The sequence below is a fragment of the Pagrus major genome, chromosome 3 (assembly GCF_040436345.1).
Source record: "Pagrus major chromosome 3, Pma_NU_1.0".
Classification (NCBI taxonomy): Eukaryota; Metazoa; Chordata; class Actinopteri; order Spariformes; family Sparidae; genus Pagrus; species Pagrus major.
The window spans coordinates 15070402-15098097 of NC_133217.1; the positions used below are offsets into that span (position 1 = coordinate 15070402).

The 27696-nt window shown below is 43.1% G+C and overlaps 1 protein-coding gene across 3 annotated transcripts in view; it reads left to right on the forward strand.

The window, feature by feature from the left end:
- Positions 1-27696, forward strand: part of LOC140994014 (growth factor receptor-bound protein 10-like) — a 50245-nt gene that overhangs the window by 9869 nt on the left and 12680 nt on the right. For 2 of the 3 annotated variants that reach the window (XM_073463581.1, XM_073463582.1), the window contains exons 3-8: positions 1140-1233; positions 7991-8255; positions 9266-9389; positions 22225-22381; positions 25086-25201; positions 27483-27557. In XM_073463581.1, the coding sequence (XP_073319682.1) occupies positions 1140-1233; positions 7991-8255; positions 9266-9389; positions 22225-22381; positions 25086-25201; positions 27483-27557 (831 nt within the window). The remainder of the gene's footprint in view (positions 1-1139; positions 1234-7990; positions 8256-9265; positions 9390-22224; positions 22382-25085; positions 25202-27482; positions 27558-27696) is intronic. The other variant, XM_073463583.1, reaches the window with a different exon arrangement.

A 27696-nucleotide genomic window follows, 5' to 3' on the forward strand; every position in this document is an offset into this window, starting at 1 on the left:
CTTTTCTGGGCTTGAATGGTGTTTCAACATTAGTTTGTAAGGATGGACCTACCAGTGGATGCAGCAGAGTTTATGAGGTTAATGTGAATTACTTTGTCTGTTTGAGCTTTTCTACTGTTCTGTGCACTTGGCGTAATGCTCATTGTTATTTGCATGTTGGCTTGTATTTCTCTGACATGCTGAGTAAGATATACTGTGTATCGGGGAGTGTTTAGTGGACAAGTTGTTTTATCTCTAGCTAGTCAGCTCTAGCTGAAGCCTGCAGGCTTTCTTTGTCAGCCCACAGGCCCTGCAGCCAAGTTGCCTTCCTTGGAAAGCTTTTGGCTGCTGCTTCTCAGAGCTATAAATCTTACTCTGGGCATTCATGGGTGTTTTCGAAGCACCGAGGGGAGCTGGGAGTGTGTGTGTGTATGTGCATACATGCACAACAGGACCCCTGGCCACGAGCAGTTCCTGGAAGCAATGCTTCCGCGTTCTCCGTTTTCCTGGAAAAGGGAAGATTGAAACTTTCTTTGGCTTTTTTCCCCATCTTTCTCCTCTGCAGCTTTCTTGCCTCGAGGCTGCATCAAATTAGACAACGTGTGAGGAACTTGGCAGTGTGTGCGTGCATCTCCAGACGTGTGAGATTGTATAAGTGTGCCTGAGCTGGTATGTTTGCCCTGTAAAAATGATTGATGTGTTTTTTTTTTGTTTTGTTTTTTTTAAATCAGCACACCTGATGTAAGTTCCACAAGTGTGAGTTGGAAACAAGTAAGTGTGTCTGAGAGAGAGAGAGAGAGAGAGAGAGAGAGAGAGAGAGAGAGAGAGAGAGAGAGAGAGAGAGAGAGAGAGAGAGAGAGAGAGAGAGAGAGAGAGAGAGAGAGAGAGAGAGAGAGAGAGAGAGAGAGAGAGAGAGAGAGAGAGAAGGGTCAAAGTGTCACAGCTCTCTGAACTTGAGGCTTGATGTTCCTCGACAGCAGAGGCATGAAGCCTCCCTTTGTCTGACCCTCTGAACTCTGTGGAAAAAAACACGTCGTCTTACCCTTCACTAACATTTCTAGAGTTTGAAACACTGCATGGTTTTTACTGCATGGTCTTTGGTCTTCACCTTTTTAAAAAAAAAAAAAAAAACTCTTTCTTTTCTCTGCCCTTTTCAACAGGAAAACATGGACCGCACTTCCTCTCGCAGGCCCGAGGAGCTGATTGTTCCAGGCTTTCAGCGCCCGGCCAATCAAAATTTGCCACATCACCATGGTAACTTTCCTCTGCTCTCCTCATCCTGCCCATGTCAGATGTATTCAGGGGTTTGAATTAGAAAATACAGGCTTTATACACATATCTTTATCTCCTCTTTATGTTGTAAAGGTTGAATGACACAGTTCAATCTCTATTTTTTACCTTTCTTTATGGGATCTCTCCACCGCCAAAACCTATTTGTTGGCCCACCGAATGTTCTTCCTGTCTTCCTAGAAACCCCCCCTCCCCTTCTCCTTCTCTATCATCTCCATCTAGGACATTTTCTCCCCTCATCACTGCGGGCTCTGCTCTCCAGATGGAGAGGTTATAGACAAGTATAGACAAAATGCCCCCCAGTTTTTTTGTACTTCTCAGCACTTTTTTATAACCCTCCCTGTATACATACACACACACACATGCGCTAGCCTTCTCTCAATATATTCCCAGAAATCCCTTCTACAGCCATCGTGGAAAATCTTGGGAATCCTTTTGGAAAGCGGCCAACTTGAGGAGAGGAGAGGTTGTAAATTCCCCCTCCCTTGGCCTCTTTCCTCTTTTTCTCTCTTTGGTTGGTGGTTTAGTTGTCTGCCCTGCTGATGTGTGGTGGTCATGCTCTGTGAGTGCATTAAATATGGCTTCACGTGAATGGGGTGAGTGGATGGGGTGTTTATATAGGCCTGTAGGTCACCCAGTGCCGGGCACAGGGGAGTTCATAGTAAGTAGGCCATAGGTCTGTGGGGCAGGGGTGATAGATAGTAGAACGTATGCAGGTTCAGACCCCAATACAGGCAGTGACACCACAGTCTGTCCATTATGGTTCATCCTGCACAGACTTTTGTTTTTAAAGCTTACATGATATAGCATCAGGTTGTGTAATTACCGCTGCAGAAGCAATGGAGTCTAATAGCAACAACAGGTTCAAGTGATCTAAAACATCTGGTTTGTGCTTCTTTAAGGAGCTAACTGATATTTAACAATTGGAGAAGAAGACATTGTGACTTTTTTCTCATATTCATGAGACAAATATACAAACTAATCACAATCACTGAAGCCTCAATATATCAGAATGCAATGGAGGCATTTTTTTTTACAAGCACTAATATTACTCCTGATCTTTTCACCAACACACATAAATGTTCTGAGAAATTTCATATCCACTTTGTGGTAGATGTAAAGGAAATTGTAAGACATGAAAGAGCATCAACTAAGGCAGAAGCTGATGTGGAAATTTAACAATTCTTTATCTTCAAAAATTCACAGACCACACTGCATTAAACCACAAATTGATGATAAGGGTATTACCCAAGTCCTTTTAGTCAGGTCTCACAACTCAGCAGTCATCTTAGCAACAGCACCAGGCAGCTATTTCAGGCTAACAAGAATAAAGGGGCATGATATGTGTGGTACAATCTCTGGTGTGAAGGACTTTCCTATTTAAAATGCTTTAGGTGGTTTGTCTCCTTTCTAATAATTTATAACTTCTTTATTAAAGCAACATTATGTAGAAATTGGCATTTTGTGTGATTTGGTGCCACCTCCACAGCTTCTGAGTGCAACACCACTGTCGTAAACACAAATTACGACAGTGGTGTTCTAACAATTTGTCAGATGCTATTTAGGTGCTAACTACAAAACTCATTACGTCACAACAATGTTATGTCTTGAAAACTTGTATTACGAGTAGTGAGTTAGTAGTTTAGTTTCAAATTTGGTGAGTAGACAGTGATCAATAGATTACGATGAAAACTATATCTGTATAAATGAATGAGATGTCTGATTGATGACTTCAGTGAAAAAGCCAGCAGCTGCTGTTTCATTCTGATTTTGCTCTCCAGAGAAACATCCCATCAACCTCACTGACGGACGTGCTGTATATTTAGATCATGCCCGGCTCAGGTTTCTTGCCCTTCATTTATGCTAGCCATGTCTTTTTGATGATCTGATGACATGTGTCTTGATACATACCACAGGGCTGACTGCATGTAAGCCAGCCTGTGTACCGACAATGTACCAGAGGTTATGTTTCGCTCATAATATTTATAATGAATTTGTTCTCCTCCAGAGTCGCCCTGCCTCACTTTAACAGAGTTAATCCGATGCTGGTTATGACTAAAAGTTTAGTAACCTGCAACACAGTAATGACACTTGATCAATCCACATTTACACATCATCTGTGGTGATTGAAATCCGAGATCTTACTTGTTTCACTTTCACTTTATCGTCCAGAAATAAAAACCATGAGCTTCCTCCAATGCAAAATGTGAATACACCGACAACAAAAAACAAAACGTTCTCGGTACAGAAAAAAACAAAATGTACCGCACTCTATTTTATGGCATATATAACTTGAGTATTTTTATGGCTTTATAATGGCTCTCAATTGCACTTTGCCCTTGAACATTCAGCTCTTGTCTCTGACCTCTTCACTGTTGTCAGGGATCGATGATTGCAGGTTGTTGTGGCCAGGGACCGAGTGCACTCACTCAGTGTATTCTGGGATCTTACAGGAATGAATTTGCCACAGTCTTATGGCGGGTTTTGTCGTCGGATGCTATAGCTAGAGTGCTGCAGCAGTTAATCTACATTCAGTTATAGTTCGCAGAAGATAGGGAGGAGAAGACATTTCATGCTATATGTCCTCTGGATTTCCAGAAGCTGAAGCCAACAGTGCAGTGAGGGCCAAGCCAGCAGCGGGAGGAGGGAGAGGAATGCCAATGATACCATCATTACCCTCTTAAAGCCGCACTAGGCTACATTTTTATGTAAAACTGCAGCCGGCTTATCAGCCTTAATCACAAAGTGGCAACAGAGAAGAGCTGCAGAGAGAAAACCTTCCCACTCCCAAAATGAAGAGCATATATTTGGCCTTGATTACATTTTGGTTTCAAGTGTAACCATTGAAGGAAATGTTATCTGTGCATAGAAAATGACAAACTGGAAGTCTGTGGCCTGTTCAAAGAAAGATAGACTCTCTAATGACAACTTTTAACCATTAACCAATGATTCTTTACTATCTCCTCAAAGTGAATTTTCCCACAGGGACATTTCGACCTAGAGCCGCAGTGTTAACATCTCAAACAAATCAGCTGTTTTTAATAAAATAAAAAGTATTCTTTAGAAAACAAATAAAATCCACACCGAGGGGAAAATGGATGTCTGTACCAAATTTCATGGCGATCCATCCAATATTTGTTGAGACATTTTACTAAAAACAACAAATGTCAATCTCATGATGGCACAAGATGAAAAATTAGAGAGAGAGTCAGCAAAAATTTCACTGAACTCCTTCCAGTAGTTGTTGAGATATTTCAATCTGGCCCATAGCGGTGGACCAGCAGACTTTGCCATCCATACAGCTTTGCCTCCAGCATGAAGCATATAAAGCCCTTGTTGACTCTCAGTACCTTCCTGGAATCTGTTTTTTATTTTTCCACATTCATCTTTTTATGATTTCTGGAACAACTGAAAGAATAAAATTTAGGCCCCAAACTCTGAGAAAATAGATTTTTGTTTTTCAGAAATGTCACATCACAAGATGTCTGCATATTGAGGTTATGAGTTAAATTAAATTTACTGCTCCCCCTGTGGACATCAGTGTGAAATAGACCCGTGTGCAAAGAGACATTTTGACATGGTACAGTAAGGAAAAGCACAGGTGAAAATAATACAAGTAAGTGATGTCTGAATTTAATTTCCTGTTATTGTTCATGCTGGCACACTGTCACATTGTTAATACTTACTGACACTTGTATAGGACAGAGAGCCATGGTTAAAGTTATCAGTAACACCTGTGTTTTTCCTACTACAGTCAGATAAGTCCAAATGTCTGCTGTGAGAAAGGTCTTCAGTATATTGCAGCTTTACATAAAAAACAACTCTGGCTGTCCTCATGTGCTCTCTTGCTCTTTTCCAACTGTGTGCGTGTCCCCCCTGTGTCACCCCGACCTCTGTCCCACTTATGAACTCCGACATCACATGACCCTGTGTCCCAGACTGTCCTTTATGTGTGCTTATGTGTGTGCACGTGTGTCATGCATACCGCTTTGTGATCTGAGTTCAGACGGGGCAACTCCTGCTGCCTGTGGTACAGCGGCTTCTTTTTCTCTCAGCAGGATCATTGTGTATGCTCACTGTGCGTGTGTGTGTGTGTGTGTGTGTGTGTGTGTGTGTGTGTGTGTGTGTGTGTGTGTGTGTGTGTGTGCATGCAGTACAATGTGCTTTTTCTTCAAATTCTCCTGTATAATTACATACACATGCTCATCAGCACTGCATAGCGTACATGGTGTCCCAGGCTCTTCTGTGTGTGTTTTGGTGCCCTACTTTGTCCTGATCATTTGGCCACCATATGCCATGAACAGGCTGGTGAACGTTCCCAGAGTGCTGTAATTTCTTCCTACAGGAATGTCAGGAATTCTGTGTGTGGTGTTGGGGTGGGACGTTGGACCAAAGGGTTTTGGACACACATATGTACACACACGTACAGAAACACATGGACACATACTGCACTACTAAGTCTTGCACTTATTCACTTATTCTGCCCTTAACCTGAAACTGGCTTTATTAGAAAAAATCTATACCGATAGTACACTTTACCCCACTAGCTGGTAGTACACATTAGCTTGTAAGTTGTGTAGATCTAGAAAATTAATTCCTGTAGGCCAGGAAAATGGTAAATAATTAGTGCAGTTTAGGCCGTCTAACAAATTTGCAGATGACGACGCGGCGGACTCGGGGTGTGCTACAATGTATTAAAAAAAAACGCTACTAAAGCGCCCCCTATGGTAGATAAAACATGATAAGGTTACCCTTCCAGAGGACACACCTCTTTTCACTATGAATGTATCACGACTTTCTGCACGCTTCTTTCCTCAATTTTGAAATGCACTGTAAATTATTGCCAGACTTGAAACAGCCAATCAATGTGCACAAGTAAAAGTACATTTTGAACAATTTAGTGGCATCTAGCAGTGAGGTAGGCAGCACAGTGAGTAGCACTGTTGCCTCATTGCAAGAAAGTCCTGGGTTCTGGGACAGGGCCTTTCTGTGTGAAGATTGCACGTTCTACCCGTGCCTGCTTGGGTTCTCTACGGGTACTCTGGCTTCCTCCCACAGTCCGAAGAATAATCGGTCACACTAAAATGGCCATAGGTGCAAATGTGAGCGTGAATGGTTGTGTGTCTCTACATGTCAGCGCTGTGATGAACTGTCGACTTGTCCAGGGTGTTCCAAAGTCAGCTGGGATCAGCTATCCTGCAAAGGATATGGATAGTGAATGAATGAATAGCAGTGAGGTTGCAGATTGCAAAAAATGAAATACCGTACATCTCAAAAACATGAAAGACCCTCTCAAGAGTCAGTGTTTGGTTTGTCCGTTCTGGGTAAAAGCTCATTCTGAGGTCAAGAAAACGCAGTGACTCTTAGTTTTACTTGATTATACATGAATGAAAACATATTTTTGATTATTATATTCTATTTCTCCCACAATACTGCATTAAAGATTCTTCTTTTTTGGCACTAGCTCCTCATCCACCATGCTGCTAGCTACCACATTGCATTTTTTATAATACATCACACAAGGAAAAGCCTCTTAAAGTAATTTGTCCAAACAGCCATCTAGTTGGCTACATCGCTCCATTGGTTTGTTCACATAGCGCAGATCGCCTAGTCAATGAGGTTGTGTGAAGTTTGGAAAGAGAAATAAGAGGACATTAAATTCTGCGATCTCAATGATCCACCTGAAAAGTAGATTGTGGACACCTTCAAGATTGATCACCACTAAGTAAAGTCTGTGAGTTCATATCATATATATATATTGTCCCTGAAGGGTAATTGACTTTGCAGTTTTAAGTACTATAAAAGGTCTACTGATTCAACGCTGAAGAAAACACTAGGTCTTCCAAATCCTGGGCCGACATCAGTTAATTAATAACAGGCAGGTTAAAAGCCAAGCACTGACTGGCAACCGTGTTATTGACTGTCCTTAGACCCTTTAAGGCGGGTTTGGTTTGGTTGGTTGCGGGCGACTGTCGGTTCCAACTTCCAGTGCTTGATAGACAACTCTGCCCTGTGAATGACAGGTTTCACATAACCTGACCAATGGCAAGCCAGTGAGTTAGTGTACTACACAGCCATTGGAAGAGATCCAAGCCAAAGTGAAATCCAACACGAGGAGGAGTGAAAACCTCAAAACAAGGCTGTCTGCTCTCTCTGCTCTCATGCTCGATGGTTCAGGGCCACGATGTACTTCTGGCAATATTTCACTGGTGACCATGTTAAAGTACAACTAATTAAAGTTGCTAGTCAGAATGCTGTGTCGTTGTCACAGTGTGCAGGCTGGGAGCCGTGTGTTCAAAGGAAAGCAGGATATCTGGTCATCCTTTATGAAGCTTCCATAGTATTCACTCTTTATTACAGAAATACACATCACATCACTTCATCGGAATGTCCATAATCAGACTTCATAGTTTGTCTTGTTTTACCTTTATTAAGCCTTTAAATTCAGCTGTGAAGACTGCTGAGAGAAAGCATGAATAACTGCAGTCACTCTGCTTCTTCTTTAGCTGTGTTATTCATGATTTGCTAATGTTTCATATCATTTGCCGAGAGTTAGCACCACAATCTACGAAGGATGATTTTTAAGAACGATTAGCTGGTTTTTAAGATAATCTGTCAAACCCACTGAGGCGACACCTAGTGGATCTCTGCTGTCCTGCAACCTTTACTGTTACTGTCACTCATTTTCTTCTTCCACCCTTCTCCACCTCTCCCTCCACAGACGATGATGTGGACCTGGAGCAGCTGGTGAATGACATGAACTCCTCCATGGAGAGTGTGTACTCTACGCAGGCGGACACAGCTCTGCTCCTGAACAACGGCCACGTGCACACTCCACACCACCACCACCACCATCAACACCACATGCATCCTGCCTACCCGGGACACAGCCAGGCCCACCGTCGTCACACCCCACCCCTGCCCTCTTCCTCCCCCTCCAGGGAGAGGCTGAGGCACTCTCAGCCCATGCACATCCGGGCCGTCAGGTAGAGCCACACATAACTTGCGCTGTGCATTGATTTTTCCATTAAGATAAAGACAGCTGGAAGCACTGTTCTTACTAAAATTTAATTATGTTTACAAAAAAAGACAGCATTGCCTGGGGAAGAACAGTTGGTAATGTTTTCAGTTTGTGAGTCATCATGGCAAATTGTGGCCCTTGAGACTCCTTTTGTAGCCGGAGCTTACAAAGAAGCGATTTTTTTAATCTTGTGGCAGATATTAATATGTCTCTCTGTCTGTGGACAGATTTTGTCAATACATCAGCATCACAACTGTGCACAAAATCATGTGGCTTGCCCCCTTACACTTACCCTTACACTGGCCCACATGTGTAGTTGAGATCAAAATGAGTACAAGCGTAATAATGAAATAATGACTACTGAGCACTCAGGTTCAGAAAGTCAACATGTTGATGGGTGACGTGGCTGATGTGATCCCATTGCAAGTAGTCTCTAGTTTTCTGTGTGCTTTTGTCAGATTGTTTGCATCAGAAGCTTTGAATATTATTTTTTTGCACCTAAGCTACTTTCAGCTGTCGGGGTATAGATTTCACATAATGACTGCACGTATTGCTAAATACTGCTGAAAAATGTAAATTAAGAGACTTTGAAGATCACATAGATTAGAAATTTGTGATTATTTGTGATGTTACAGATCGTCAGTTTCCTAAATCATGATGTTGTTGTCAAGTTTCATCATTTAAAAAGTCACTCGGCAACAAATCCCCTTAACTTTGAAGACTTCTCTTTATCTTTGTGATTAAATATTATTTTACATGGTAGCAGCAGCGAATTTAGGTCAAAATTGAAACAATATTACATAAATTGTCGACTGTATGTTAATAAAAAAAACTTAACAAGACTTTGCTATTCAATGTGAAACGTTTAACTTAAACCAAAAATGTACCCGGCATCACACGGTATGTGTACAGTAATGTCAGTCTTTCATTGGTCAGTGAGGACTGTGACTAGAGTGTGTGTGTCTCCCTCTGCAGGTGCCTGCAGGAAGAGCAGCAGCTGCGTCCAGCCTCCCTGCCAGCCATCCCAAACCCTTTCCCTGAGCTCTGCAGCCCAGCAGGCTCCCCTGTGCTCAGCCCCATACAGACCTCTGAAAACCACGTAAGTACACCTACACCACCTCACCTGCACTCATACAAACTCTCTAAAAACTTTACAAAGAAACTGCCTGGAGGAGGCAGGTGCTGTTGAAAGGTTGCTGACTGATGGGCTGCCTTTCAGTGCTTGTTTTAGGGGGAAAAAATGTCAGCAACTTTCTGGTATATTTGAATAAAGATAAATAATTACATGGACATGTCATTATATGTTCCATGTTGACTTCTTTCTGTCCTTTACTTGACCACTCTCACCTGTGTGTGTATCTGTCTGCCTGTGTGTGTGTGTGTGTGTGTTTTGAAACCAGCTGACTGGCCTGTTATGTTCAGGTCAGAGCAGCATGTGTTGACTTTGGCTGCGTACAGCCTTTCCTTCCATTACACAACAGCTCACCCTGGGTTATCTGACTGTATGTGTGTGTGTGTGATTGTAGAAGCATCATTATCAGTCACATGTGCAGACACACACACAAACACACACACAGTGACAGACATGTTTTGCTGTGGAGAGAGGTGAGCGATGTCTCCAGGATGCTGCAGACAGAGTGCAGACTTCCGTAGTCAAGCTGGGAATACGGCTGGGAACGTCTGCAGGTCGGATCCCTCTGAACCTTCTGAATCCGTCTGCCAGCTCCGGCAAGACAGGCGCCCATTTCCGGTTCACACGCTTCAACCCTGGCTCTTAGCGTATGTGTGTGTGTGTCATAGCCTTGCCTTTCCTTCCCCCGGTAGAGCCTCCTGTCCCAGGAATGTTCCACCCCTCTCAAAGATGTTTTCAGGATGCCCACCCTGAACAATACAAGTTATTTTTGATGCTCACCCTTTTTTGAGCTCCCATCCACACACACGCATACACACACACTGATACACACATGGTTGGTATTATTCAGTTCACACACACACAAACGCATGTGATAAGGCAAAGCATTATATTTGCATTTGGTTGACATCATCTCACAAGGTTTCGAGTCAGAGAGCAAGTTTGCAGTTTGTACAAAGGAGCTTTTGTGTGTGAGAGAGCTGACTGGATGTTGCATCGTGTCCTTTTCCCAGAACGTCTTCGTTCGGCCCCGTTCATTTAACTATTGTCATGTGTGTCCGAAAAGGCAAATAATCACTCTTGTTCTAGCGAGGGAACGCATTTGTGTTTTGTTGTAATAAGTAGATTTAGACCGTTTTGACCGCAGTTTTTTTAAGCTGCTTTGCATATGCCTTGTATCTGACATTGATGACCCATTCCTGCTCTCATTTTTTAAAAACAGATGATGGGTCAGAGGTCTGGCAGCATTTTGCTTCTTCTTTACTGCATTTTTCATGGCATGTCACCAGGTTAGGGTGGGCAGGAAATTCTTTGCGGCTGCTTAATGGCACAAAAACAGGAAGATGGTAGTATTCTTCCAGCACGAACAGCGATAAAGCCTGAGCTGGAAGGAGAGTAAAAAGCACATGGAAAAATCACTTCCAACATTCCATCATGTTTATCATCGTCAGCAAAAAAACTTTTTGGCTGAAGAAAGCAGAGGAGGTGGCTAGGAGACTGATGAATGTGTGACTGGAGGTGATGGGGATCATGGGAAACCAAACCACCAGTGTAGACAAACATCTCCACTGTAATTTGATTAGTGCACCGTCATTAATTAATATGACAGTGATACATTAATTCTTAACAATGTTACACAACTTTGTGGCAGTGGCGTGGTTTGAGGGACGATAACGTTGGTCCAGGCTGAAATATACCAATAACTATTGGATGGAATACCTTGAAATTTTGTGTAGAAGTTCATGATGTATCAAGGTTCATTTATTTGTTATTCTACAACACAGGGTTGTACAATGAAATGGAAGTTCAGGAGTCTCACAGCCTGAGGAGAGAAGCTGCTCTGTAGTCTGGGGGTAGGGCCGCAGATACTTCTGTATTTTTTGTTAGATGTCAGCAGGGTGAACAGACTGTGGCTGGGGTGGGTGGTGTCTTTTAGTATCCCTTATGCTCTGTGCAGACGTCTCACTCATATCACTGAGCTACTTGGTAGATGGGTACCAATGATGCTCTGGGTGGTTTTAATTACCTCACCACAGAGCCTTCCTGTCCTGGGCCGTGATGAATCATCTCTTACTCTAGTGCCACCACAAGGTGCACATTTGTGGTTTTGAGTAAAATTGCTCAAAAACTACTGGAATGATTGCCATGAATTTTGGTGCAGAATATAAGGATAGATTTTAAAACATTCAAAATGTTCAATTTGTCCAATACTTTGATGTCTGATCAAATAAACTAATGACATTCCCATCAGATCCAGCTGCATGTTGGTTATTATCATGAAAACACATTAAACTGAGATGGTGAACATGGTAAACATTACCTGCTTAACTTAAGCATGTTAGCAATCGTCACTGTGAACATGCTGATGTTAGCATAGACTGCTGGAGGGGTGATGCATTTTTGTAGGCTAACCCAGAAGTTAGCATCATCCTGGTTCCCTCGACAAAAAGCCTACTGGATTTTGGATTATTGCAGAAAATAATGTCTAACACAAGTGTATGATACTTACACAAACGTAAAAGCAATCGGCATATGTAAAAAACTAACTAATCTGACTAGACAATCAATCTACAAGTTGGAGAGTTAGACTGCTTTCAACTAAAGTCCGTCTCTAAACACGGACGAGTGAGTTGATGAGTCTCTGTGTTCGGCATGATGATATTAAATGTCCCGACAACTTCTGTAATCTCATTTAGCCACTTGTTAGCAACTGACTTTTTGCAAGACACTTAAATGCTTTAAAATTCAAAAGTTTGATATAAACCAATGTAATTTATGTTGTAGAACAAAATGCAAACATCTCTTTAGACCTTGTTTCAAGCATCTAACAGAAAACCCATTGAGTTCACGGCAAAGAGGAACCAGAAGTGCAAAAATGCTAACTTATTTCCGGGTTTCAGGGCTCATTTCTGAAAGCACCACAGAGCTGCCAGCATGGCTGTTGACTTTTAGTCTTATTTATAAAGTTATATGACTGTGTAACATCTCTCCTAACCAGCCCCTGTATTAACTTGCCTCTTTCAATGGATGCGTGTAGAGCCGTCATTTACTTTAATCCGCTCTGATACTTAAAATGAGACATGGCGAGCCGTCAGCTGATTGAATGAAACCTTCACTGATCGTATCACTTAAGTTCAGCAAGCGCAGCGGCAAAATGGCCTTTCGCTCCAGACGTCAGTGCTTTTGTTGGCATGCAATGTTGTGTAACGTCATATGTAAGCTAACAGGAAGGCTATTTATCTAGGTGTTGAAGATGTTATATGTATGGATGGAAGTGTGCAGGCCAGTTTAGTTATCCTGTCTGAAAAGCATTGAGGATGACTTACACAACAATGCAGACGAGACTCTCAGACGTGCCGTGCGTTGGTCTACAGACATAGTTGCATTGTATTTGCATTGGCATGGTTTTATCAGAGGATCTCTCTCCCTGCAGCTGTAGAGTTGGAATCTGAACATTCTTTACTAAGCTTCAGTCTTTTTCAAAGGGATACACAGCTTATATTATGAGCTAGTAAAACTGTGTATGTGCGTGACATGACAGGTTTATGGCCTGCGTTGCCTTTAATAAGATAAATGGATTTGTCCTCAGGGTATCATGAACAGGCTACCATGAGCAGATAACATGACGCTGCATCTCCATCCGATTTAAGAAACAAGCGTAGGGGAATGCCCATGTCATGGTAAGTCCTGTTTAACTCTTTACATGGGTACCGATAGCTGCTAATGTTAAAGCTAATTTAGTAGTCTGAGCAGTTTCCCACGCAATTTGTGGCAGTCTTACACCATACGGTTCAGTGTTGTTACCCCAGCTTTCACAATGATTTTGTCAGATCTGTCTGTCATCACTGGCTGAATGGGTTTGCTTTGGCATCATGACTGCGGCTGTAACGCAACTCCTGCTTTTATGTGTGGCCAGAGACACAGCATTACTAACATCAGGGATAGCAGGGAGCCCCAGTGGTTAGAGAGAGCATCTCTCAAGCAAAGGTCTTGGGTTCAAGCCCCCTGTGTTGGCAGGCATCCACCCTGCTGAAGAAGCTTTGAGCAAGACACTGAACTCCTTCCAGCTCTGGGTTCACTGTTCTTTAAATGACCCTGACCTCTTACCTCCCTGTGGAAAAAAGGCAAGAGAAAAGGGGGTTTTAATGAAAAAAATGTGATGTGAAAAAGTCTATTTCTCATGGTTTGTTATTCTGTGCCGGGTCTGATTACTGAAATATTCGGTGCTTGAGAAATTTTACACAAATTCATCATAATTTATCATACTTGCTGTCTACAGTTTAGACGATGGGGTGTTTTTCTTTTTTAGGCATGCCAGTAGCTCAATAGGGATAGGTCAGTTTGGTCGGTTCACCACTTTGATCCAGACTGACATACCTCAGCAACTATTGGATGAGCTGCCATGAAATTTTGTAAAAACATTTATGTTCCCTAGAAGATGAATCCTGATGACTCCTGACTGTCTTGTGCCAACATGAGGTTCACATTTGTGTTTGTTAGTGAAATGTCTCAACAACTATCGGATGGAGTACCATAACATCGGCACAGGTGTTACTGGTGACCAGAGGATGAATTGTCCTTACTTTTGTGATTTGACTTTTCATCTAATGTCATCATCAGATTTGGACGATATGGCCAGAATTTTATTTTAAAACATTTGAAAAAATGAACGAATATTATAAAAAGAGTGTAAAGAAACAACAGTGTTGACATTATGTCAAAGATATCTATGTACTGTGTTACTGTGTTGCAGAGATATCTACTGAAGTTTGCATGCTAACCAGCTAGCCCTGGCCCGTACTGGCTCATAAAACCACTTTGTCTGCGTCACGCCTCTCCTGTCCCCGCCTGCTGTGTCTTCTTGTCTCCGGAGTTATAGTCCTGGTCAGAGCCATTGTAAATCACCATGGTACTGTCTTCAGTCCTCAGGTCTCAGAGGCTGTGTTCAGTTCCAGTCTGGTGTCCAGCCGCGTTCACTGGGAGGCTAGTTTACTGAGCCCCTTTGACTGCAGTAACTTCCCCTGTCATCAGAGGTAGTGGTGCAGACTCCCATCCGCTAATAAAGTCATTTAGCTACACGGCTACCTAAGCTACTTGCTAACGGCAGCAAGTCGCTACAGCCAAAGGTAGTTCCAGCAAAGAGGAGCATTACATAGTGAGCAGCATTAAATGGTTGTGCTAAAAATACTTGCAAAAATTAGCTGCGTCAGCTGCACTTTATAATTTGGTCTAATTAGCAAAAGTTAGTATGCTAAAACAGATGGTGAACATAGTAAACATTACAGCTGCTACACATGAGGATGTTAACATAGTGCTTGTGAGCATGTTAGCATACTGTTTTTCGCCTTTAGCTCAAATCACACTGTCATAAGACACCCTCACAGAACAGATAGCACTGCTATCTGTAGGCTCTTGTTTTCAGATTCTCTGATGTCTGATCCATGTTCATGACCTGTTTGTCATACTAAACTTTACATTAAACAAGATTTGTCCCCCTGATTTTGGCATTAACCCCTTCTGGATGTGTTTATATTTATAATATACTTTCACAACTGTTCTCAATAATTCTGAAAACAACAGCGTTGTGTGTTTAGTGGTTTGATAATACTGTTTGATTTTAACTATGTATAATAATGGTGTCACTAATTGCTTGAACAAAGTTTTAATAGCTGACAAACTATTTATTTTGCATGATCTTCAGCTGTTCATACTGTAGCAGTGTCATTAAAAACAAATTGAAGACTGAAGCTCTGAGTCACACACACTCTCTGTTTAGGACTCCTACCTCCCCCTCTGTCTGTGGTCAGCTGATGTACTTCTGCACGCAATGGTCTGCTGAACCACTGCAAATCAGGTGCATGTGCGCGTGTGTGTGTGTGTGTGTGTGTGTGTGTGTGTGTGTGTGTGTGTGTGTGTGTGTGTGTGTGTGTGTGTGTGTGTGTGTGTGTGTGTGTGTGTGTGTGTGTGTGTGTGTGTGTGTGAAGATGGCAGTGAAAGTCTGTTCAACAGAGTAGACTTATAATGACATGGGTATATATGTTCTGTTGTTAGATAGATACTAGGTCACTGTGATTTTTAATGTGGATATAGATGCATTATGTTTAATTTAATTTGTGTGTGTGTGTGTGGTGAAGATATACAGGACTTTTGAGTTTCTGCCAAGCAGTTAATGTTTAAATGCTGGCAATGTGATGACACAACTTTTTCTCAGGGAACACAGGCTTCACACACACACACACACACACACACACACACACACACACACACACACACACACACACACACACACATATTTTGAAGCGTTATCTGCGGATTACATGTGTCTTTACTGCCAAACAAAAAAATGCAGTTTTCCTATACAAATTATAAAAATGCAGCCAGATAATGATTAAAGCTGATCATTAAGGGAAGTCAGAACTTTGATGTAATATTTTCTCAGTTTAGGAGCCAGAAATGGTAATTGTCAGGTTCTGATTGCAACACTGATAAAGCCATTTTTATAACAAAGCTTCTGGAACAGACATGAGATGAAATTTTAATTCCTGAAAAGGGAGTTTAGACACAGTCTTTGTTTCTTGGGATTGTATCAGATAAGATGAATGATATCCTGTACATGGCCAAACTATGCAGCAGGCATTCATTTTGCTGTGGAATTGGGGCTGGAGAGCTTTGTCCTTTCTGCTCAGACAAATTAGATGAAAGATGATGGATGAGTGGATGGGATCTTTGCATGGAAAAATAAATCCCTGTGTAAACTTTTCTGCCAAATCTACCCAAGTTCTTTATTTTTTTTAAATTTTAATATCTACCAGATCAAAATTGGATTTATCTTCTGTTTTACAGGATAGATTTCAACAACGCCCACATGACTTTATTTAGCAAACCTCTGGATGACACTAACCCGTGAAGGGATTCCTAGAACTGACAGGTGGAGGTCTTCTTAGAGGCTTTCTATCTGTGTGTGTGTGTGTGTGTGTGTGTGTGTGTGTGTGTGTGTGTGTGTGTGTGTGTGTGTGTGTGTGTGTGTGTGTGTGTGTGTGTGTGTGTGTGTGTGTGTGTGTGTGTGTGTGTGTGTGTGTGTGTGTGTGTGAGAGAGAGAGAGAGAGAGAGACGGTGTCGTGTCAGTGTTGGGTCGTGGGGAGGTGGGGAGGTGAAGCCACTCAGTGAAGCTTTGTCGTGGCGCTCCAGCGAGGTGAAATTAAGTTTGGCCTGTCTGCAGAGCTAATCAGCTCTGTCTGGCTTGAAACCCGACCACTCACAGACATGAAAGACAACTGATGCTGTAATAGACCGGGGTTGGGAAGTCACCACTAACCAGTATTCAAATGCTGACATTAGTGAAGGGTGTGTTAGTCTATGAAGGAAGCCTCCACCAGACGGCCTGCTATCATTTGGAGGTTTGCGGCTGGTATTATAATTTCTACAGTTGTAGGATAATGTAAGAATCGGATGCTAATTTAATATCTTTATCCATTAACACATGAGTCAAGTTAAAAGGTCACCCCATTGACAATTGAAGAACTGGCACTTCATATAACCCTTTACTATATCATCGGGAAAAAAGTAACTAATCAGATTTATTTTATTGATCTGTCTCAAAGTCTTAGGTATAAAAGATTTAGATTGATAATGGAAAAAAATTAATAAACAAAATTATCATGAGAGTCCTCCCTTATGGCCCACTTTGTTTCAGTTTCACCACTCAAGTTCTGATAAGTCTGCCGTACCCCACCTGCTCAGCACCAAACGGCAGACAGATAAAGTTAGCGATTAGCTGGTGACCAACCTTTATTAGCTAAAGAGGTGGTGGTTGGGAGCAAAACATAACATCTGTCACTTTGACTCTGTCCCCAGAAGTGGCCAAAAAAATCAATCAATGTACACACTGTGTACATTTCCACTTTGTAGTTTTAGTGGCATCTAACGGTAAAGGTTCAGATTGCAACCAACTGAATACCCCTCATCTCACCCTCCACTACAGTGGTTGCTAAGAACTCGGAAGGCCCTCCCTAAAACCAGTGTTTGGTTTGGTTGTTCTTGGCTACTGTAGAAACATGTCATGTACATAAACCTGATTGCTCTGTGGTAACTCATTTTATATATATTATGTTAAAAGATATAAAACTGACTAGTGTCTTATACTGTATATGTTCTTGTGCATGTAAAAGATCTTGAAAGTGAAAAAGATCAAAGTCCGACATGGAACACAGCTCCTTAAATGCCTCATCAGTAGTTCCGCCTTTTAGTTCTGTGACTTTGTGGCGTCACATTACGTCAACATGTCGGACATTTGCCTTAGTTTATGCCTAGCAGCTAGTCTGGCACGTAAGACTTGATGTAGCACAGCTGCTCTGTTGTTGGGTGCAGTGCTGTCTCAGGCGTGTGTGAGCTGACCAATCAGAGCAGACTGGGTATTCGGGAGGGTGGGGCCTTAAAGAGACAGGAGCTAAAATAGAGCGTTTCAGACAGAAGGGGAGCACAGTGCTGCAGCACTGGACAGTATGAGAACACTGATTTGTTTTTTGAGCATTAAAGCATGTAAACCTACTCTAGTAGTAACCCAAAATCTAATTATGAACCTGATAATGAACATAATATGTCTCCTTTAAAGGTGTTCAGTGATGCAAGATCATTAAACTAAGAAGCGCTGGGCAGCACATAACCACCACTCACTGTACTTTAAGTCCTGGTCATGTCAACGTGGTTTTGAGTGGAATTTCGCAGTGAGATGTGTCACTTCCTTGTTGTTTTTTTTATCACAGGGTCGCCATCCTTGGCCACCTAAAAAGATTAATCAACATGCATGTTAAAGTTAGCAGGAAGCACATGAACTAATAATCCGCCAGAAACACATGCTTCTTTTCCCGACACTACATTCAGCATATTTGTAGCTAACTACAAGTCATTATTTTTGAAAACATACCATATTTTTATATTCTTAAATTTTACACCTAAGTAGTCATTAATTTTCATTCATTTTGCTTTGGTACAACAAAAAAATTGACATTTTAAGATTTTTGAATGCAGTATTGCACTCAAAGGAAGCGTTCACATCTTCAAAACGTGTTTCCTATCAGTAAGTAGCCAGTAGTCAGCATAACTAGCATTTACCTTTAAAAAAAACAGAACAGTTAGATCCATGTTATCCTTTTCTTTACATTACATGTTAAATTAAGTTGTTAAGACGTATGATGTTTAAAAAAAAAGATAGTGGCCATCACTCCCTCTGCCCCCACTGCCCCCTCCACTCTGAATGAATCAAGATTGCTTTTACAATCAGCGGGTCGTATTACTCTGGAATAGATCTGCTCTGGCTTAGAACAACCAGATCACTTGTGTGCGTGCGTGTGTGCGTGCATGTGTGGTGTGTGTGTGTGTTTGCGTATAGCCTGATAGGTTTAGGGGCCCATAAACCTCTTGGTCAAGTGGGTCTGACCCTGGCACAGATTATTGTGTTTGACCTCTGACCCTGCCCTGTACATACTGTGCGTATGTGTGTGCATGCATGTGCGCCTTTCTTTGTTTATAGGCATGCAGGTGCCTGCCCATGACCCTTCAATCCAATATGCTGCGGCTCCAAGTCCTCTCAATGTGTGTGTGTGTGTGTATGTGTGTGTCGCTATAAGCAGCATAGGAGACCAATAACCCTGTACATTTCCACCCCTCACCCTCCTCTGGTGGAGAGAAAAAGGAGGAAGTGGGGGAGGGGAAGACAGAGGGGGGAGCAACAAGCCAAGGTGAGTTGAATTTCATCATGTAAAGATAAAACTTGGTAAAAAAAAAATAAAGAGACATTGGCCGACAATTTAAAGGAGTGTGACATTAAAGGAGGAAAAGTTGGTGCGCAAAGTGAGCTTGTCATCTGTCCCTGCACCCACCCTGTCTTTCACATATGCTCATCACATACATGAATGTGCATTATCCTCACACACACACACACACACACACACACACACACACACACACACACACACACATAAACTCACTAAGAGCCCAGCGGTACACTGCTCCCGAGACGGCTACAAAACTGCTGCGTGCGACTGGAGGAAAAAGTCCAGCAGTAAAGTCAAAAAACTGCTGGAGCTGGTTGTCATAGTTAACATTTTGTCTTCTTCTTCTGAGTGTGTGTGTGTGTGTGTGTGTGTGTGTGTGTGTGTGTGTGTACAGCTCATAGTTCTCATGCACACTGTATTAGGGGCCAGCTGGGTTGGCCTGCGCTCTACACATGAGCCTGATTATGACTCAGTATTGCATTACTGACATTCCTCCATAGCTCTCCCTCTTTTTTCTTTCTCTATTCATCTCACCCTTACCCTCCCCTCTTTTTCTTTATCTCCTTCTCCCTCTCCCTCTCTCCGTCTACCTCTCCCGAGGCTGGGCAGATTTGCTGAGCAACCACCTCCCCCCCTGTCGCTCCCTGCCCTCCCCTCCCCTCCCTCACTACCCCTCCCTTGACCCCCTCAGCAAAGCCCAAACTCCCGACACGTGATCCATACAGCTTCAGATCGAATCACCCCACTGTTTTCTTTCAACTTCCTTTGCAAACCCTGAAGCCACCAGTGTGCGTTACACATGTTGCTCTGGTCCTAACACTCTCGAATAGTATTTCACATGCAGCTGAGGAGGAGGAGGAGGAAGAGGAAGAGGAGAAGGAGAAGAGGGAGGGGGTAGAAATTAAAACCGTCAGGCAGCTCAAAGAAAATGTCAGTGGATGCATAAGAATAAGGGATGTTTGTGTGCATGTGTGTGTGTATGTGTGTGTGTATGTGTGTGTGGGGGGGAGTTGTGGGCGTGTTTTAGGGAGAAAGACTGTTACTTTTGGTGCGGTGCCATCAGTAAAAGGAGCTGTTGGTGATCTTTTTTTTGGGGAGGTGGGGGTAAGGGGATTTGAATGCAGCCCTGAAGATAAGAGTGTAGAGTACGTGACAGGTAGCAGCTCACCGTTTAAAAATCCCACACTGGGTTAATCCAGTGTGAGGAGGAGGGGGGAGGAGGGAGGAGAGGAGAGGAAAGAAGAGGAGAGGAGCGGTGGCTCATACCACTCCTCGCAGCTCAGCCTTTATGCTGCCCAGCACGAGAAGAAGGGGCAGACTGTCTCTCTCTCTCTCTCGCTCCGTCTCTCTTTCACTCTCGTCCTTCCTCTGTCACTTCCTCCCTCCTCCCCCCCTTCTTCCCTCTTACCTCTCTTGCATTCTCCTTGCCAATCTGTCCCTCCCTCTCTCCCTTCCTGACTTCCTTCCCTCCTCCTCCTCCTCCTCCTCCCTCTCCCTCTCCCTCTCTCTCTCCCTGTCTCTCTGTGTCACTGGAGAGCGTCTCAGTGTGAAAATGCCATCCTGCTCTCCAGACTGTTGCCTCTTTCAGGCTGTGGAGGTAAGAGACTTGTGTGTGCGTGTGTGTTCCTTTCTTTTCTGGATGTGCTTTGTGAGCTGTGTGTGTGTGTGTGTGTGTGTTTGTAGGTGTGTGTGTGCGCGTGCGGTTATCAGTCTGCAGGGCTGAGGATCTTTGCATTTTTAGCCCTCGATGTTTCCAAAACTTTTCTCAAACAAACCTCATGCGTCACGAAATTACTTTTTTCTTTTACGGGGGCGTGTGGGAAGAGAGGAGGGAGTCTTGGGGCTCTGCAGGGCACTGAGCGCTGTGACGTTGTTTCTGGTTGGATTTCGTAGTCGCTGTGCTGGTGCTTCTGGTGTTTTGTGTCATTTCTAGGCCAGCGCTGCTGTCGTATTTTCGGTCTTTGGTGTGTTGCCACCTCGCAGTGCCATTGTTCGACTTAATTTTCCGTACCCCCCACCCTCCAGCTCTCGCCCATCACCAGCTTTGTGTTTCATGTAATTTTCAACAGTTGCTCCCTGGTGGTTTTGTGTGAAGTACAGGGCAGCAGAATCCCAGCTGTGGAGAGGGGTGTGTGAGGATACATACAAACATACACATACATACAATTTCTCCCTGGTATATGGAAGATCGGAGATCGGAGTCTGAGTCTTTGTGGTTTGCAGCCACTTTCCGATGTTCATTTTGTCATATCCATGCGTCTTTGTGTGTTACACTGCATGTAAGAGTGACCTCTCCATGTTGTGTGTGTGTGGTTGTGTGAATGTGCTCATACAGTGGTGTGAAGCAGCTGGTCCGCGGTTATCTCTGCAGCAACACTCCCAGAGAAGGCAAAATTACACCCAGTTTAAATGTCGCTTTGGGCACTTGGCTAAACTGGTTCAAAATGGCGCAACAACGGGAGGTCCTCCGGCTTTGAACCGTACCCGCGTGCTGCTCCAGGCGCTGACATTTTTAAGGACAAAATGCAACATGTGTAAATGCGCGGGGTTATTTCGCTGTCCAAGTGTGAATATGTGGTACTTTTCCGAATGTGGATTTTCTTGCATGTGACAGGAAACGTGTCATTTTGGTCTGTGTGCAAGCAGGTTTACATGCGTACTCGTGGATGTGCGTGTAAGTAAGTTTGGTTGAGCTGTGGACAAAAGGGTTGAACTGAGAGCGCAGGGGCCAGCCGACCTTTCATGGACGTCATCCTTTTTTTTTTTTTTTTTTAAAGCGCTTCCCATGTTGGAGTGATAATGTGAACAGGACTTTTTAAGAGTGGACTTGACAAAGCACCTGGTTATGGAGGTAAATGTAGCTACTGATCTGTTACATTCTCCCTTTTCTCGGGCCGATTCAGATCTCCGAACGTGAGTCAGGAGGAGTCTCGCCTTCGACTGTTCTTAGACTTTCCCCAGCCTGAGAAAACATGACCATCACTGCTTTTATGAACATACCCTCATCATTACCCCCGTTGTGTTTTCAGATAGTGAAGGTGTGGAGCGAAGATGGGGCCGGTAAAGTGGTGGAGATCCCCGCGGACATGACGGCCAGAGACGTCTGCCAGCTCCTGGTCTACAAGAGCCACTGTCTAGACGACAACGCCTGGACACTGGTGGAGCACCACCCCATCCTTGGCCTTGGTAAGGTTGTGTTTTGTGTGTGTACAATCTTGCACGGATTTGGCACACACTCGTGTCTATGTTGATGCTATTCATTCACTGAAAGATTCTACTTTTGTGCATTGGTCATATGCAGCGATGGAGCAATTTATTAAAGAGTGGTAAACAGCAGTATGACTTCCTGTAAGGCTAACCTACACTAATGTGAGAAAAATCATTACATTATCAGTTATATTTTCCAATAAGAGCATATATTTTTGCTCTTGAAACTTGTCTTGCTCTGTCATGTCTTTCTTTAGCAAACATGATTTTTACACCACACGCTGTTATACATACCAAGAAAATATGTCATGAAGATTCATATTAGCTTTGAGAAAGTGCATAAAAGACATTCTGCAGGTGAAAAGAAGAGTAAAATGCAGACTTCCTCTACATCACTATATGGTTTTCTGTCGTGGGGTTTTAGGAGTATATGTCAGTTGTATATGTGTGTCTGTGTCTGTACCTCTTTTGTGTGTCTCTGCATGGCTGGCTATACTCTCTTGTGTATACCCTCAGTGTGTATGTTCACTTGGGCATGGCACGAGTGCTTGTATGCCTTCTATACAGCTCCGGGAGGGAGGTGTGGTGGTCGTAGGATTAACCATTTTCCATGTTCTGCTCGCATGCCTGTTCCCTCCCAATAATTCACTTGGGGGGGGGGGGAGAAAAAAAAAAGAAAAACACAAGACTCGTGCTTTGTTTCTTCACTTTTGCCGTGTCTCCCTTTGAAGCTTTATTTATTTCTTAATTTTTTTTCTCCCTGGGTCCGTCTTTGTCCTCGATGAGGCTTTCCTACTCCTGAGTCGTATTTTTAGAGTCAAAGGATCGCTTTGTGCTTTGCTGCTTGATCTGCGTTTCTGGAAAAAAGTGCACTGGAGAGATGGAATGTGAGGTGAGGAGAGGGAGGGAGGGAAAGAGAGAGAGATGAAGGGAGAGGGAAAGAGAGACAGAGGGGGGAGAGATCGAGGGGGGGGGGGAGGGCGGAGAGAGAGGCCTGGACTAAAGCGTCATACCAGAGCTGAGGGGAACCAATCGTGGTTCTCCGTCGGACGAGCCCCTAGCCTTGCTAGCCAATCAATCTTTCCTTAACCCTCCACAGGAAATTCCCCTGCTGGCAGCCAGCGCGTGCACACACACACACACACACACACTCAAAAAAGTCTGTCCACCCCGAAACTGCAGCCAGAATACATTTTTAGCAAGAAAAGTGACCACAGTTTCACCAAAATATATTTGTATATATAGAGTTTCTTCCTGTCTGTGTGTGTGTGTCTGTGTGTGTGTGTCTGTGTGTGTGTGTGTGTGTGTGTGTGTGCATGCGTGTTAATAAAACCAGACTTTGTGAGTTAATCTGAAAGGCAGAATTAGTACTAAAACCTTCGTTGCTCTTATTTCACGTGTGTGTGTGTCCATTCACGCAGAACATCCTGTCACTATCAATTTCTAATCGGCCTTACTCTGAGATCATATGCCTTCAACTTCAAGAAAGAGGAGAACACAGACGCACACACACAGACACACAGACACACACACACACACACACACACACACACAGAGAAAGTCATCGGTCCTGGTCCAGGTTAGGCCTGTGTGAGCTCTTAATGTGTGGTTGTGTGTTTGTCTGTGGCTTGTACTTTGCTTATGGCTTCGCCGCTCTCAGCAATCAGCCTAAATACATGACATCATCTTCCTGCAATGCCCCCACCACCACCTCCTCCTTCTCCTCCTCCCCTCCTCTCCATCTCATACCACTTCTCCTCTCCACCTTCACCTCCCTCCTCCCTGCCTCACTGTGCTTCTTCTTTTCACAGCCCCTCCTCAGTTAACCTCTTACTCCCATGCTCGTCTCTTAGTAACAGGCGATTTATTCTTGCTGTGTCATTGTATTACAGTAGTGGAACCGGTTGATGCAGGGGTAAATGAAGGAAGAGGGTGAACTATTACCTCCAGCTATTACCTCCAGTAATGATTTTAATAAATGAATGCCAAAAATCAAATAAACACAAATCTGCTTATGCTTCATTTTAATGTTCATGCAATTATCTATTAGGTATACACTGCTAAATATGACTTCTACTATTTACTGTCTGAATTTAGCTGGAGGTGATAAACTGTGTACTAGACAGCATTTTTCAGATTTATACCAATATCCTTTGAAAAATATCCACATTTATAAAGTAGATAAGGACTAGATAACATTCAACTGATTTTTATTTGGACTTTATGTCCTAACACATCAAAAAGTTGTTGTGTCCTGTTGTTAGAGGACACCGTTCGAACAGTTTACATTGAACAAGGTCCTCTGTTGACAAGGACATCTCAGAATATGCTTGCAATATTAAAAAGAGAAGAAAAAATGAAGAGAGAGAGGAAATGCATGCCAAAGAGCTGCTTGTTATGCAGCAGATCAGCCCTAAAAAAAGAACAATGAACAGTGGAACTATAATTAGCATGTAAATTGTATTTTTGAAATGCTTACATTTGGATTTCTGAATAGATTCTTTGAACCCAGTTTCAATCAAAAATCCAAATGAATTCCAATTTTTAACGCGTGAATAAGCCTTTAAGCAGTCGACATTGATTTAAAAATCTGATGTGTTTTTGCCTCCAGCTACAGTACATCCCTGAGGACCATACAAAGATAACCCTGTGACTAACACTGTGTGTCTGTGTCCTCATACAGAGAGATGTCTGGAGGACCACGAGCTGGTGGTTCAGGTTCAAGCCTCCATGAGCAGCGACAGTAAATTCCTCTTCAGGAAGAACTATGCCAAATATGAATTCTTCAGGAACCCCCTGGTGAGTCTCTCGCATCCCTTAAAACAAATTTCTGCGCCTGCTTCGTTTTAGCACGCAGACCCACACACCCACACACTGTTTGCCATACACACACACAAACACACACAGCTGGGGTTCAGCCTTGATATTTTTGGACTGGAGCTGCTGATAGCTGAAATTTCATGTTGACATTCAAGACCTAAATATTTGATTGTTTTTAGCCAAAAATTACAGCTGCTCAGTGTTTCCACCAGAATATTTTTTCTAGGTGAAGTGGCGAACTCTGTGTAGCACTCCAAAAATTACTTTTCCCTCTAAATATTAGTTATTTTTAGTCACAAAGACTAAGAGTCTACAGCCACGCTAGCAGCTGTTTGAGGCTCTGTTTGGCACAATGGTTCTTTGAGCTAAATGCTAATGTCCTGCTCAATGGCAATGCTAACATGCTAATGGTTGGCAGGTATGTTCACCATGCTCGTTATCTGTGTTTAGTAATTGTTAGGTGAAGCCATTAGTCAGCTAGTTGCTCACAGTTATGACATTAAGTAAATTATTTAAATGTATATCTTTTGAGGCGCACTGTGGAAGTGCCCCGCCTGTTAACAGCAATGCTAACGGCAAAAGTGGTAATGATTCTGTGTGTGTCATACAACCAGCAAGAAGACAGTGGCCCAAAGCTCCTGTGCTAGTGGTGTAAACACAAACAATCCCCTTGGTTAGCTGCATGGCTAACTAAGCTAACTAGCAGCTAGAGTTAGCAGTAGTTAGCAACATCCCTCTGATACTTTTGTCCAGCCTTGACGACAAGGCACAGCTCCTGAATGCCCAATGAAACTAGCTAGCATTTTGCAAATTGCTGGCATCCTGTGTTCATTGTCATAAAGCTTTGTAGTTGTGTTGGTGGCAGTGAGGGAGATTTTACTTTAAGCCATATAACAGGAAGGCCAAATACACAAATCTTTAGCCGGATCACCACTAACTCACTACAGGGGAATTATATATTAGAAATAATAAAAAATCTGCAAAAGTGTCAGAGTGAGAACGTCAACGTAACCTAGAAAGTCACGATAACTTAACTCCCACTCCTGCAGTGTCCTCCTGCCACACCTACTGACAGCCTTGGTGCAGGAGGGGAGGGAGAGACCCCGCTATTGTCGGCAGAGGAGCCGTGGCCTGCTTTCTCTCTGCTCACTCTGAGCAGCATTCATGCGAGTGAATAACAATAATATCTTAGAATGTATTTCTTGCATTTTCCCCCGATGGTCTGAATATGTCACTAAAATTGTCGCTAGTCGCTTTTTAGAAAAAAAGTTGCTGAGAAGGTTAGAAAAGTCGCTAAATCTTGCAAGAAAGTCACCAATTTGACAACACTGGTTAGAGAGTTTTCTTTTGGTTTTCCGTGACTAAGCGTCTCAATGAAAACTTGGGCGGCAGCCCAAGCTTAGGTCAATGTGAATGTTGTATGTTGAAATGCTGAAATTTGATCATAAACTAATAAGTTAGTTTTAGGGACTGATCATCAAAAACAATATTTAAAGACTATTGTTAACTTTGAGTAAATTATTATCCAACTGTAAAACAGTATACATGTTTATACATGTTTAGTATGTTTGTTCATTTCTTTCATCTTTCTGGTGTTGTGGAAGCTGAAGCTCATTTTGCACTCACTCTAAGTCTCTTTGGATAACAGCGTGAGCTAAAATCTCAAATGTAAAGCTGTCATCATTTTAAGGACACAAACCTGCCTGTGACAGCCAGCGAGTCAGCGATAGCCGGTTTGCGTGGCATCTTTTGCTGATGTGGACTCAGCATGGGGCTCTGCCGTTACGTGCTGGCCCGGTATAGGGTGACATTATTGCCGCGGTGATTTAGGTGTGTGTCAGAGCCAGCAGGTGACCTCAGCGCTGTGGTAATGAGCACAGTAAAACACCAGAGTGCTGGCCGCGGCCTGTCAATCACGCTAAGAGTAGCGCTGCTGGCTAAAGGGGATTACATCAGCGGGTGAGATCATACTGCATCTACTCCCAGGCTGGAGTGCCCTCTCTCTTACTCTCTCTCTCTACCTCTCTCGCCCCCACCACTTTGTCTCAGAGTCCTTGTGCTCATCAGACTCACACACACACACACACACACACACACACACACACACACACACACACACACACACAGAAAGAGAGACGTATTCTGCATAGAGAAACACTACCCCACTCTGAGCTTGCATATGCACTAAGTGGTTTCTAGTGCCTCTCTCTCTCTCACTCATTGTCGGCCTCTCTCGCTCTCTCTGTGTTTTTCCATTCAGAACTTTTTTCCGGAGCAGATGGTGGCTTGGTGTCAGGAGTCTGATGGCTCAATCCCTCAGTCACAGCTCTTACAGGTGAGACGATGACTCAGTGTAGGGACACATGCATTCATTCAATCATTCCTCAATTCTTAATGTAAAGACTTATTTAATCCTGCATCCTAACTCTAAAGTAGCCACCCTGAAAGATAGAGAAACAGAGCGAAAATGCTCT